This window comes from Equus quagga, chromosome 7, assembly GCF_021613505.1.
Source record: "Equus quagga isolate Etosha38 chromosome 7, UCLA_HA_Equagga_1.0, whole genome shotgun sequence".
NCBI classification, from domain to species: Eukaryota; Metazoa; Chordata; class Mammalia; order Perissodactyla; family Equidae; genus Equus; species Equus quagga.
Window position 1 is genome coordinate 47,890,831 of NC_060273.1, and position 15,148 is coordinate 47,905,978.

At 38.2% G+C, this 15,148-nt stretch overlaps 1 protein-coding gene across 2 annotated transcripts in view; it reads right to left on the reverse strand.

Moving 5' to 3' along the window:
* FAF2 (Fas associated factor family member 2) overlaps positions 1-15,148 on the reverse strand; it is a 56,995-nt gene that overhangs the window by 41,250 nt on the left and 597 nt on the right. Inside the window, exon 1 of one of the 2 annotated variants that reach the window (XM_046665799.1) lies at positions 14,886-15,034. The exons of the other annotated variant lie outside the window; for it this stretch is intronic. Coding sequence (XP_046521755.1) covers positions 14,886-14,903 — 18 coding nt within the window. The 5' untranslated portion in view covers positions 14,904-15,034. Of the gene's footprint in view, positions 1-14,885; positions 15,035-15,148 lie in introns of those variants that run through there. 2 annotated transcript variants of the gene reach the window in all.

Sequence of the window (15,148 nt, forward strand, 5' to 3'; positions counted from 1 at the left end):
CCAAAGTCAGCAGGAGGGAAATAAGATTAGAGCAGAAATAAATGAAATAGAAACTAAAAGAACAATAGAAAAGATAAATGAAGCTAAGAGCTGGTTCTTTGAGAAGATAAACAAAAAAGACAAACTCTTAGCCAGGCTCACTAAGAAAAAAGAGAGAAGGCTCAAATAAATTAAAAATGAAAGAGGAGAAATTACAATGGATACCACAGAAAAACAAAGGATTATAAGAGAATACTATGAAAAACTATATGCCAACAAATTGGACAACCTAGAAGAAACAGATAAATTCTTAGACTCTTACAACCTCCCAAACTGAATCAAGAAATAGAGAATATTAATAGACCAATCACAAATAAAGAGACTGAAACAGTAATCAAAAACCTCCCCCAAAATAAAAGTCCAGGACCAGATGGCTTCTCTGGAGAATTCAACCAAACATTCAAAGGAGATTTAATTCCTATCCTTCTCACACTATTCCAAAAAAATTGAAGAAGATGGAACGCTTCCTAACACATTCTATGAGGTCAGCATTACCCTAATACCAAAACTAGACAAGGACAACACAAAGCAGGAAAATTACAGGCCAATATCACTGATGAACACAGATGAAGACATCCTCAACAAAATATTGGCAATCAAATACAGTCATACATTAAAAGGATCATGCACCATCATCAAGTGGGATTTATACCAGGGATGCAGGGATGGTTCCACATCCGCAAACCAATCAATGTGATATACCACATTAACAAAATGAGGAATAAAAATCACATGATCATCTCAATAGATGCAGAGAAAGCATTTGACAAGATCCAACATCCATTTATGAAAAAAAACTCTCAATAAAGTGCGTACTGAAGGAAAGTACCTCAACATAATAACAACCATATATGACAAACCCACAGCCAATATCATACTTAATGGTAAAAAACTAAAAGCCATCCCTCTGAGAACAGGAACAAGACAAGGGCGTCCACTCTTGCCACTTACTCAACACAGTACTGGAGGTTTTGGCTAGAGCAATTAAGTAAGAAAAATAAATAACAGGTATCCTAATTGGAAAGGAGGAAGTAAAACTCTATTTGCAGATGATATGATTCTATATGTAGAAAACCCTAAAGAATCCATCAGAAAACTATTAGAAATTGTCAACAACTATAGCAAAGTTGCAGAGTACAAAATCAACTTACAAAAATCAGTTGCATTTCTTTACACTCATAGCAAACTAGCAGAAAGAGAACTCAAGAATACAATCCCATTTACAATCAGAACAAAAAGAATACCTAGGAATAAATTTAACTAAGGAGGTGAAAGACCTATACAAAGAAAACTATAAGACATTATTGAAAGAAATTGAAGAAGACATAAAAAAGGGAAATATTTTCCATGTTCATGGACCAGAAAAATAAACACAGTTCAAATGTCCATATTGCCTAAAGCAATCTACAGATTCAATGCAATCACGATGAGAATCTCAAAGACATTCTTCAAGAAAATAGAATAAAGAATCCTAAAATTTATATGGAATAACAAAAGACCTGGAATAGCCAAAGCAATGCTGAGAAAAAAGAACAAAGCTGGAGGCATCGCAATCCCTGACTTCAAAGTATACTACAAAGCTACGGTAACCAAAACAGCATGGTACTGGCACAAAAACAGACACACAGATCAATGGAACAGAACTGAAAGCCCAGAAATAAAACCACACAGCTATGGACAGCTAATCTTTGACAAAGAAGCCAAGAATATACAATGGAGCAAGGAAAGTCTCTTCAATAAACTGTGTTGGGAAAACTGGACAGCCACATACAAAAATCTCACACCATACACAAAAATTAACTCAAGAGGGATCAAAGACTTGAATGTAAGACTTGAAACCATAAAACTCCTAGAAGAAAATACAGGAAGTATACACTCTGACCTTAATCTTAGCAGTATCTTTTTGAATACCATGTCTACTCAGGTAAGGGAAACAAGAGAAAAGATAAACAAATGGAACTACATCAGACTAAAAAGCTTCTTCTAGGCAGAGGAAACCATGAACAAAATGAAAAGACAACTCACCAACTGGGAGAAAATATTCACAAATCACATATCCAACAAGTGGTTAATTTCCAAAAGATATAAAGAACTCATACAACTCAACAACAGAAAGACAACCTGATCAAAAAATGGGCAGAGGATATGAACAGACATTTTTCCAAAGAAGATATACAGATGGCCAACAGGCACATGAAAAGATGCTCAATATCACTAATTATTAGGGAAATGCAAATCAAAACCACAATAAGATATCACCTCATACCCATTAGAATGGCTGTAATTAACAAGATGAGAAATAATAAGTGTTGGACAGGATGCAGAGAAAAAGGAACCCTCATATACTGCTGGTGGGGATGCAAACTTGTGCAGCCACTATGGAAAATAGTATGGAGGCTTCTCAAAAAATTAAAAATAGAAATACCATATGATCCAGCTATCCTACTACAGAGTATTTATCCAAAAAACATGAAATCAACAACACAAAGAGATCCATGCACTCCTATGTTCATTGCAGCACCATTATTCACGATAGTCAAGACGTAGAAGCAACCCAAGTGCCCATCAACCGATAAATGGATAAAGAAGATGTGGTATATATATACAATGGACTACTCCTCAGCCATAAAATTACAAAATTGTCCCATTTGCAACAACATGGATGGACCTTGAGGGTATTACATTAAGTGAAATAAGTCAGACAGAGAAAGACAAAAATTGTAGGATTTCACTCATATGTAGAAGATAAACACATGGACAAAGAGAACAGATTAGTGGTTACCAGAAGGGAACAGGGCGGGGAGTGGGCAAAAGGGGCACATATGTATGGTGATGGATAAAAGCTAGACAATTGGGGGTGAGCACCATGCAGTCTATACAGAAACTGATATATAATAATATACATCTGAAAATTACACGTTATAAACCAATATGACCTCAGTAAAATAAAAAAGAGAAAATAATTCCATTTGCAATAATATCAAAAAGAATAAAATACTTAGAAATTAACCAAGGAAGTCAAAGACCTGTACAATGATAACTATGAAACACTGCTGAAAGAAAGTAAAGGAGACCTACATAAATGGAAAGATATCCAATGTTCATGAATTGGAAGACTTAATATTGTTAAAATGTCAGTACTACCCAAAATGACCTACAGATTCAAAGTAATCCCTATCAAAATCTCAAGGACCTTCTTTTTTTCAGAAATAGAAAACTCAATCCTAAAATTCATATGGAATCTCAAGGGCCCTCAAATAGCCAAAACAATCTTGAAAAAGAAGAACAAAACTAGAGGACTCACACCTCTTAATCTGAAAACTTACTACGAAGCTACAGTAACCAAAACAGTACAGTCCTGGCACAAAGACAGCCATACAGACCAATGTAACAGAATGGAGACCCCAGAAAGAAACCCTTGCATATATGGTCAAATGATTTTTGAAGAGGGTGCCAAGACCACTCCATGGGAAAAAGACAGCCTTTTCAACAAATGGTGCCGCAAAACTGGATATCTACATGCAAAAGAATGAAGTTGGACCCTCACTATGAAATAAAAAATACACATATATTGGTCTTCTGCTCCCGGTTCCTGAACAAAGCCTCTAAAACCCTTGTAAATAGGGGTGTCAGGAGAATCTTTTGTTCTAACATTTAGTCTTTGAGCCCAGTTCCTGATTCAGAGCTCCTAAAACCCCTGTAATTTCCTAAGAGATAAGAGTACTAGGAGCATCTTTTGTTCTAATATTTGGTCTTTGACCCTGGTTCCTAAATCCCTTGGAATTTCCTGGATGATAGCGGTGTCTTTTCTTCTTCTTCTTCTCCCTAAGGCTCCCCAGTACATAGTTGTATATTCTAGTTGTGAGTGCCTCTGGTTGTGCTATGTGGGATGCTGCCTCAGCATGGCCTGATGAGCGGTGCCACGTCTGCGCCCAGGATTTGAACCAGCGAAACCCTAGGCTGCCGAAGCGGAGCACACAAACTTAACCACTCGGTCATGGGGCTGGCCCCTCAAATCTTTGCTAGAAAGATTATTCTGGGAAAAGTGGGAAGGCTGGACAGAAGAGGAGAGAGACTTGAAATTTGGGGTACCAATACAAAATTACTGAAATAGCCCAAATGAGAAATGAAATGTAAACTAGAGAAGAGGCAAGGCAGATAGAGTGGAGGGTTCATTGAGGGTGGTGGATTTTTTGTTTGACTTTAACTCCAGTAGGAATTTACAAACATTTACGATAAACAAAAAAACACTTTAAAAAAATTCCCCAGATATTCAGAATGAAAAGATTTGCTCTTCTAAATATATTCCAGGACAGTGAGAAAATTTTCAAAATTTCCTTGGTGGGAAAATACAAAGGGAACATGCACCTCAGCACTCAGTGATTTCTGCTCTTTATCACTTCCGGCACTCTCACACATGGTAGTTAAAAACACATACACAATGAAGCAGTTAACATCAAATCTTCAATTTTATTACTTTACTATATTTTTGCTATTCATTTAAAGCAAAAATACAATGGAGAAATGGCTACTAGAGTTCTTGAATATGTGAAATGCCCTTCAAATGCCCCCCCCAAAACTGACAAAATTAAATTAATCTTTATGAATATCCACCTCAAAGATTTGCTTCTAAAAGAATATCTGCAGTACAAGTAATCCTCCATTCAGCGTACTTTGAATTGATACTATTCTGTCAATTACACAAAGACTACTCTTTAAAACACTTAGAGGAGTGCACAGACACTGATGCCCAGCCCATTCTGAAGAAATAACCCCAAACAAACTTGAATCAACTTCATCACAAATGTTTGTGTTTGTCACAAAAAGATGTACTTTAAAAAAAAAAAAGAGGCATAACCGTGTTCCTGTATAAGATTCAACAACATAAAGATGTCAATCACACTGCCTCAAATTCATTTACAAATTTAATACAATTTCAATTTTGAAAAGTTGATTATAAAGTTCTTTTGGAAGAGCAAATAAGCAAGAAAATCTGTGAAAACCCTGAAAAAGAGGAATGAGAAAGACTAAACCTCCAGATCAAAACATATAAACCTCTATAATTACGAGTAGTACTGGCATATGTAACACCAGTGGAACAGAAAAGAAAATCCAGAAAGAGACCCAACTGCGTATGGAAATTTAGTTCTACTGATAAAGGCAGCATCTCAAAACAATGAGGAAATATTTTTTTTCTTTTTAAAATTAATAGACCTGATTTCTTAGAATAGTTTTAGGTTAACAGAAAAATTGAATACAAAGTACAGAGTTCTCACGTATTACCTCCCGCAACTCCAGTTTCCCCTATTACTAACATCTTGCAGTGGTGTGTATATTTGTCACAACTGTATATGATTATGAACTAAAGTCCGCAGTTTACATTAGGGTTCACTCTTTGTGTTATACATTCTATGAGTCTTGCCAAATACATAATGTCATGTACTACAACTACAGTGTTATAAAGAATAGTTCTGCTGCCCTAAAAATCTTCTGTGCTCTATCTCTCCTTTCTAAGCCCCATCCCTGGCAAGCACTACTCTTTGTATTATCTCTATAGTTTTGTCTTTACCAGAATGTCATATAGTTGGAATCACAGTAGAATGCAGCGTTTTCGGACTGGCTCCTTTCACTTAGCAATATTCATTTAAGGTTCCTCCATATCCTTTCCTGGCTTGATAGCTCATTTCATTTTCACTGAATCATATTCCATTGTATGGATGTACCATAGTTTATTCATTTACATACTGAAGGACATCTTGGTGGTTTCTAAGTTTCTGGCAATTATGAATAAGGCTGCTATGAACGTTTGTGCGCAGGTTTTTGTGTGGATACAAGTTTTTAATTCACCTAGGTAAATACCTAAGAGCATGATACAATGGATTGTACAGTAAGATGATGTTTGGCTTTGTAAGAAACTGCCTAACTGTTCCAAAGTGGCTATACCATTTTGTATTCTCACCAGCAAGGAATGTGTTTCTGTTGTTCCACATCCTTGTCAGCATTTGGTGTTTCAGATTTTTGTCATTCTAATAGGTGGGTGGTGGTATCTCATTATTGTTTTAATTTGCAACTCCCTAATGATATTTGATGTTGAGCATCTTTTCACACGTTTATTGGCCATCTTTCCTATATCTTCTTTGGTGAGTTATCTGTTCAGATCTTTTGCCTACTTTTTTTACGGGCTGTTTGTTTCTTTATTGCTGAGTTTTAAGAGTCCAATCATACAAGTATTAGAAGAAAATAGAAGTGAATTTTCCTACAGCCTGGAGAAGACTTTAACTATGACTCAAAATTCATAAGTAACAAGGGAAAAGATTTTACTATAAACAAATAAAATTTTGAATATATAAAAAGCTTTTAAAAAAAGACAAAAACTTCTGTATGGCAAAAAAACCCCCACCATTTGCAACGTAAAAGACCTGGGAATAATATTTACAAATTATTTCATAGACAAAGGGGTAATATCCTTAAAATATAGAGTTTTTTAAAATAGAGAAGAAAAAGGACAATAATCTGATAGAAAAGTGAGCAAGGTGGACAATTCATAAAAAATAAACTCAAGTGGTCCTTAAATATATGAAAAGTTGATCCACCTCACTCACACAAAAAAAGTAAATTAAAACTATCCTGAGTTTGGCAACACACTCTCTTGGTGAGGTCGTTGGAGGCCTCATACCCTCATACATTGCGAGTGGGAATACAAAATGATACAATCCTCATGGGGGAAAATTTGGCAATATCTAGCAAAGTTACATATTCATATGCATATACATAAACATTTAAGCTTTGATCCAGAAATATTTCTAGGAATCTATCCCAAAGATACGCTAGCAAAAAATAAAAAGTCACGGGGGCCTGCTTGGAGGCATAGTGGTTAAGTTCCCACGCTCTGCTTCAATGGCCCAGGGTTTGCAGGTTTGGATCCTGGACGTGAGCCTAGCACTGCTTGTCAAGCCACACTGCAGGGGCATCTTACATAAAATAGAGGAAGACTGGTACAGCTGTTAGCTCAGGGCCAATCTTCTTCGTAAAAAATAAAATAAATAAATAAATAAAAAATCATGTACAAGGCTACTTATTACCATACCATTACAGCAAAAGATGAGCAATAACCCAAACGTCCATCAGTAGAAGGCTAAATTATGGTATATCCACACAACAGTGTATTACATAGCTGTAAATATAAAAGAGAAATAATTGCCTATATTACTATGCAATGATTACCAGGAGATATTAGGTATAAAAATAGACTGGAGAGGGGCTGGCCCCGTGGCCGAGTGGTTAAGTTCGCGTGCTCTGCTGCGGCGGCCTAGGTTTCAGATCCTGGGCGTGGACATGGCACTGCTCATCAGGTCACACTGAGGCAGCGTCCCAGATGCCACAACTAGAACGACTCACAACTAAGATATACAACTATGTACAGGGGTGTTTTGGGAGATAGAGCAGGAAAAAAAAAAAAAAAGATTGGCAACAGTTGTTAGCTCAGGTGCCAATCTTCAAAAAGAAAATAGATTGGAGGAAAGTGTATACTATATACCACTGTTTATCTTTTTTAAAAAGAGTGAGGGTCACAAATACATATACATACTACTTATTTAAAAAAATGGAAGGATGAACTTTTTTTTTAAATTTTAAGCTTATCTGTTAGGGAAGGGAGGCAACAGAACAGTCTAAGGGAGAGGAATAGAAGCCAGATTTCTCTAAATAATTGTTACATGTAGATTTGACTTTGAAACCATGTACAGTCATACATCACTTAACGATGGGGATATGTTCTGAGAAATGATTTGTTAGGCAATTTTGTCATTGTGTGAACATCAATAGTGTAGTTACGCAAACCTAGATGGTATAGCCTGCCGCACACGTGGGCTACATGGCCTAGCCTACTGCTCCTAGGCTACAAACCCAGACAGCAGGTTACTGTACCCAATACTGTAGGCGACTGCAACTCAATGGTCTCTGTGTATCTAAACAGAAAAGATATAAAAAAATACAGTATAAAAGATAACAAATAGTACGCCTGTATAGGGCACTGACCGTGAATGGAGCCTGCAGCACTGGAAGTTGCTCTGGGTGAGTCAGTGAGCGAGTGGTGAGTAAGTGTGAAGGCCTGGGACCCTACTGTACACGACTGCAGACTTAGAAACGCTGGACACTTAGGCTACACTAAATTTATTTTAAAAATTATTTGTTTAATAAACTAAACAGCTTATCATAACTTTTTTACTTCATAAACTTAATTTTTTAACTTTTTGACTTAATAACTCTTAGCTTAAAACAAACATTGTACAGCTGTACAAAAATATATGCTTTCTTTATACCCTTATCCTATAATGTTTTTCTCTATTTTTAAATTATTGTTGTTAAACACTAAGACACAAGGACACACTTTAGCCTAGGCGGACACAGGGTCAGGATCATCAATATCACCGTCCTCCACCTCCACACCTTGTCCCACTGGAAGGCCTTCAGGGGCAGTAACACTCGTGGAGCCGTCATCTCCGATGATAACAAGGCCTCTTCTGGAACACCTCCTCAAGGACCTGCCCGAGGCTCTTCTTGAGGAGGGGCCACTCTTTTCAGAAATACGTCCATGGTGGTTAGCTTGGTTTCTTTCTTTTTTTCATCATAGATTTGCTTATAAGCAGAAAATGCACCATAAACATTCCTCTCTATTAATGAAAACCTTTCAGAGTTGAGGTCCATGTTTTCAAACTTTTTAAGGAGCTTCTTGTGGTCTGCAAAAGCTTCTGCTAACCCTTCACTGTGAATTTTCTTGGAGGCTCTTTTTCTTCTCCTGCAGTTTCCTTTTCTCTTGCCTCTTCTTGAGCTATGCTTTCCTGTTCTAGTTCCAACAACTCCTCATTAGTCAGTTCCCCAGGAACCACCTCTGGGAGCTCCTCAATGTCATCCTCACCCACACCCAGGGTAAAGTTGTTATTAAAAAAAAGAGCCCAAGAGATCAAACAAGAAAACTATTAGTAATGATCAGAAAACGTGAAAAGAAACGGGACAGAAGATTGTTGTTAGTGCCATGGAGTAGATTCCGACTCCTAGCGACCCTGTGTACAGGAGAGCAGACTCCTATGAGGTATTCCTGCGCCATCCTCTCACCTTCTGGCACTGTATCAGACAATGCTCCACTGCCAAGCATACGGTTTTCACGGCCAATTTTTTGGAAGTGGGTGGCCAGGTCCTCCTTCCTACTCTGTCTTAGTCTAGAAACTGTTGAAACCTCTCCCATGGGTGACCCGGCTGGCATTTGAAATACCAGTGGCATACCTTTCAGCATCACAGCAACAAACAGCCGCCACAGTATGACAACCAACAAAGAGTGGTATAGTTCCCTAAGTGGGAAAGAAACCCGGGCTGCGGCAGTGAGTACAGAATCTTAACCACTAGACCACTAGGGCTGGCTGGATAGAAGATAAAGATGCAAAAAATCAAGACAAATGGACAAAATTCAACAGCCTTTCTTTCTAACCATAAATTCTTTGTAACCATTTAGAAATAAAGAAATATCCCATTTACAAGGGTGACCAAAACTACGAAACATCTAGGAATAAATAAGGAATGCATAAAATCCAGATGAAGAAAGTTACAAAAAATATTTTAAAGGCTATGTGACATCTGAATAAAAAGATGTACATGTTCCTGAATGTTAACCAATCCCAAATTAATACATATATTTTATTCAACTCTAATAATCCCACAACTGTACAAAGTTATTTTTAAATGTATATAAAAGAACTTGTAAGGATTACCAACAATTAAAAAAAAATAGAGGATTCCTGTCCTATCAGATATCAAAACTTAGTATAAAACTATTGTTATTAATTCAGTAATGGTACCAGGAGACAGGTTAGTGAAACACAATGCAGCACCATAAAGATGACCACAGTTGGCCCTCCACATCCATGGGTTCCCCATCCACAGATTCAACCAAGCTTGGAGAGAAAGGCCTATGATGGTTCCGTCTGTACTGAACATGTACAGACTTTTTTATTTGTCATTACTCCCTAAACAATATAGTATAATGATTACTTATGTAGCATTTACACTGGATTAGGTATTAAGTAATCTGGAGATGACAAAGTATATGGGAGGGGGTGTACAGGTTATATGCAAATACTACCCTATTTTATAGATGGGACTTGAGCATCCTTGGATTTTGGTACCCATAGGCGTCCTGGAACCCATCCCCTGTAGATACCGAGGGACGACTCTACTCAAATCAGTGGGGGAAGGGGTGGATTATTCAGCTAACCTAGTCTCTTCTGGAAAAAGGTAGATTCTCATCTCATATATACAGAAAATAAAATTCCACGTGGATTAAAGATCTCATTTAAAAAACTATCAAATACTTCGAAGAGAACCTTTGTATAACCTCATTAAGTGGAAGGCATTCTTAGACAAAACAAAAATGCCAGAAAGAAAAAAATGCCAATTTGATAACATAATTTTAAACAAATGCAGGTGAAAAGATAACAAAATCAAAGACAAATGATGTCGTAAAGAAAATATTTGCGGGGCCAGCCCCATGGCCAAGTGGTTAAGTTTGCACACTCTACTTTGCTGGCCCGGGGTTTTGCCAGTTTGGATCCTGGGCACTGACATGGCACTGCTCATCAGGCCACGCTTAGGCGGCGTCCCACAGAGCACAACCAGAGGAACTCACAACTAGAATTTACAACTACGTAGTAGGGGGCTTTGGGGAGAAGAAGAAGGAGAAAAAAAAGATTGGCAACAGATATTAGCTCAGGTGCCAATGTTAAAAAAAAAAGAAAATATTTGCTATATACGACCATTATCCTTTTTTATATAATGAACTCTAAAAATTGACAAGAAAACTGCAAATAATTGTTGGATTTTCTGTTGAGAAAATGAACAAATAATAGACAGGCAATTTATACAATAACTAACTGTAAATAGCCACAAGAAGCTCAATCTCATCCATAATCACGAGTTCATGGAACAATGGGATTCCATCTTAAAATCAGCACTTTTATTCTGCAACCAACTTGGCCAGAAAGCAAACACCTTCCATACATCAGCTGACACCTGCATAATCTCTCAAAAAATAGATGCTGAGAAACCAACCCCTCACTCTTAGGTCCCTACTCTTTCCTATTTGAAATAGCTTCAAAACAAGTGTTTGCAATAGCTTTCCAAACTCAACTTATTGCAAAACAAAACCAAAAACCACAAGCACCATTACCACCAGAAATGCAAATCAAAATAAGGACTTTTTAATCTAATCGACAAAAACTGAAAAAGATACCATCCAATGCTGGCAAGTATGTGGGGAAATAGGCCTATTACATCCTCTTGGTGGGAGTGTGAGCTGCCAAAACTCCCTGGAAAGCAGCCCTAGCAGTAGCTATTAAAATGTATAAAGTACATTTGTTTTGACCCAGTAACACCACATTTTTAGGACTCTGTTCCACAGAAATAAAAGCCCTGCTCTATCAGCAACATCCCCTATATCCTTAACTTCCCTGAACATTTCTTTCACCTTCATGTTCTGAGACTTGGCTTTTCCCTAAGACACTCCCCCTGATGCCCTCTCTGTCCCATTTTCTCCTTCATACCTGAGGGTACGGAGGGAGAGAACTGTCCTTCTTGTTCATTCCCACTTTTGGAGATTACTCTTCCCTAATCTCTAAAAAGTGCATCTTCATGTAGAGGAGATTAAAAGAATTACCATTAGTGATGATGTCCAGGATTAGAACCACACTTTTGGACTTGCTTTGCTATGTTCTCTTTCTTAAAACTGCCACATAGCAATTTCTATGGGCCCTTCTCACTTAGCTGTAGTTGAAAACAAATCCACACTTAGGGCCAGAGAGGCAGTGCCAGGTGGCAGGAAAGACAATCCAGAGTTCTGGATTCAAATCTAAACTCGTCACTAACTTTGGATAAGTTACCTACTGATCCTAGTTTACTCACCAATACCAGAACCTACGCCATTTGTTTACTGGGAAGAGTCAATGAAATAACGCATCTAGAACACTTTGGATGAAGTAAATGCTCAGTGAGTGTTTAGACAATATCAAAAACAAAACCAGCTTCAAATCTCAAAATTTCTTTACTCCGGAACAAGCAGAAAAGGATCGTTCCTTCCTTCATTGGCCATGCATAGCTCCTTTAGTCCCTTCTCTCTCGGCCCATGTCATCCTTCTCCAGGTGTTCAAACAGCAAACCAGAGGCAGTAAACCAAGGCACTAGGGGAGACTACTATATTTGGAAATTTGGGAAAATGGACTTCAGTAAAAGTAATTTCCCTATACCTGCGTTAGCTCTTCTTAAAACCTATTCTTTCCCATTTGAAGCAGGTTAAAACAAATATCCGCATCAGCTATTCATACTCAACTGGTTCCAAAATAAACAGAAGGAAGGATAACCAGAAAAACTTAGAAGACACTAAATGGACTGAGAAGCATGATAAATATACTCTAGAGAATTCCAATCAAATCACATGTCACAAGAAAAAGTGAAAGAGGAAACCTAAGATTTCTAAAATATTTTACTTTTGCTAATTTCAATATATCAAATGAAGCAACATATTGAGAACTAGCTCCTAGCAGTGTCACCCTGTTCTGTCCTGACCCCTGTGGAGATTCCAAGCATATGCTCCACACTTAGTGAAGCAAACCTGAAACCTAGCATTGAAAAACCTTTGATGGCACCCCAGGCTTACAGATTAAAGTTTAAACCATTGTGCACAGCTTTGAAAGACCTCCAAAAATCTGGCTCTAATTTACCTTTCCAGTCTTATTTTCCACTTCCAACTCTCTAAATCCATCACAACAAACACACTCCACACTATTCCAACTCTATACCTTGCTCGAGCTGTTTCCTCAGCTTTGAGCATCCTCCTGCCCACTACCTGCTGAAATTCTATTCCTCCTTCAAAGTAGCAAAGTACAGTGGAAAGAGCTCAGCCTTGAAGTCCAGATCCAGACCAGCCAGATTTCTAATTCTAATTCCATCGCCACAACTGAATAGCTTAATGACCTTGAGGAAATACTTCATAGATCTGTTTCCTCATCTAGGAGCAGGCATACCACCTATAGCACTTTACAAGGCTACTTTGAGGATTGAGCATAATGGTTAAAAACTATCTAGCAGGGGCCCCGCCCCATGGCTGAGTGGTTAAGTTTGCACGCTCTGCTGCGGAGGCCTAGGGTTTCACTGGTTCGAATCCTGGGCGCGGACATGGCACCGCTCATCAAGCCATGCTGAGGCGGCATGCCACATGCCACAACTAGAAGGACCCACAACTAAAAATGTACAAATATCTACTGGTGGGATTCGGGGAGAAAAAGCAAAAAAAAAAATTGGCAAGTTGTTAGCTCAGGTGCCAATCTTAAAACAAAAACAAAAAAAACATAGTGTTAAGAGGTCTAAAAGAGTCAATGTATATCAAATACTGGGTATAATGCCTGACACCTGGTAAATTTCAAAGACTGTTTAATGGCAATCTGGATGATGAATCTGATCCAGCAATTGCTTAAAGAACAGATAAACGTAAAATGCATTTGCCTTATTGAGTCCAATTTCATAAAGCAATCTTAAAACAACTTTAACCTGCTACTCACCTCTCTTACTGAGATGTCCAATGAAGACAAAAATGGAGGTTCCTACGCACTTTACCTCAGACATGCTACCACGTATTCATGTTCTTCCAGTACCAAACTAAGTACGTCACGATTTATAACCCGCATCACCTCATTACACTTAAACAACAAGGGGGCTTACTCCTGAAGAGTTGTAAGGGGTAAAATGGTCTGCCAAAGTTAAACAAAACTCTGAAACTAGTGGTCTACAGGAGGTGAAAGCCAGCTGTGTGCTCTTTATTCATTCTGATTCTGATTTGCTGTGTCATCGATTTCTCTACTTAAAACTCCAACCAAGGGCCAGCCCTGGTGGCCCAGCGGTTAAATTCCTTGCACTCTGCTTCCACGCCCACAAATGCCCAGGTTTGGTTCCCAGGCGAGCACCTACACCATTCATCTGTCAGTGGCCATGCTGTGGCAGTGGCTCACATACCAAAAGAGGAAGACTGGCAGAGGATGTTAGCTCAGGGCCAATGTTCCTCAGCAAAAAACAAAAACAAAAACAAAAACTCCAATCAAATGTCAACTACTTCTATGATAGTATCTTCCCATTTACACTCTTGGAACCCACTGCTCAATTTAAGAGGAAAAAAAACACTTCAAAATTAACTACAGTGAAATCTAATCAAGGAAATTAACAGAAAAGTGAGAACTTGGGGGAAAAAAAGGATATTACAGGATTTGCATTTCACTCTCATTTGTACACTGATACTTACACAGTTTGTATAGGACACATATCAAAAGCTCAGGAAAGGTTCTGGAAAGACGGACTGGCTTCAAATCTGACTACCACTCACTAGCTGTATAACCTAAGCATGTTACTTCTTAAGCCTCATATCCCTCAAGTGTAAAATAGGGATTATAACAGTATGAATCTCATAGGGTTGTTATATTAAATGCGATAATGTATGCTAAGTGTTCAGTAAAGTATTTACAACATCACACTCAATAAATGGTATTCTAATAGCAGTGCCTGAGAACTAAAGTTCTTGGTAAATACTGCTAAGTTAATGAATAAACAACACATTTTATATTAGGAAATAAGTATGCTACTAACAAATTCTATCCCAAGTTTGGCAGCATTTTACAGTTTACAAAGCCCTTCAGACATCCATAAACTCATCTGACCTCCACAACATCCTCACGGGGTAAACATTTTTAAGATGTGTAGTTTAGAAACAAGGAATCTGGGATTCATCAGGGTAACAAAGAGCCAAAGTTACCTACCCTAGTGATCTCCTCCATCCAGATTCTCCAGCTCAGAGATAAGTGCTTAGTGCCAAAGTTCTTAACCCAACATCCACTAAAAGGAGGCAGATTCCTGCCAAGTTCCCGGCCTCCTCAAGCATAGTCAAGCACGTGATTCCAGGAACAAGCCCAGGGTAATAACAAACCCCGTCGGAAGCCACGGATGACACTTCTAATGCTGCACTGTTTCCCAACGTGGTGTCCTCCCACACCTTTAGGGCGGGGGCCACCCTGCCCTCTCC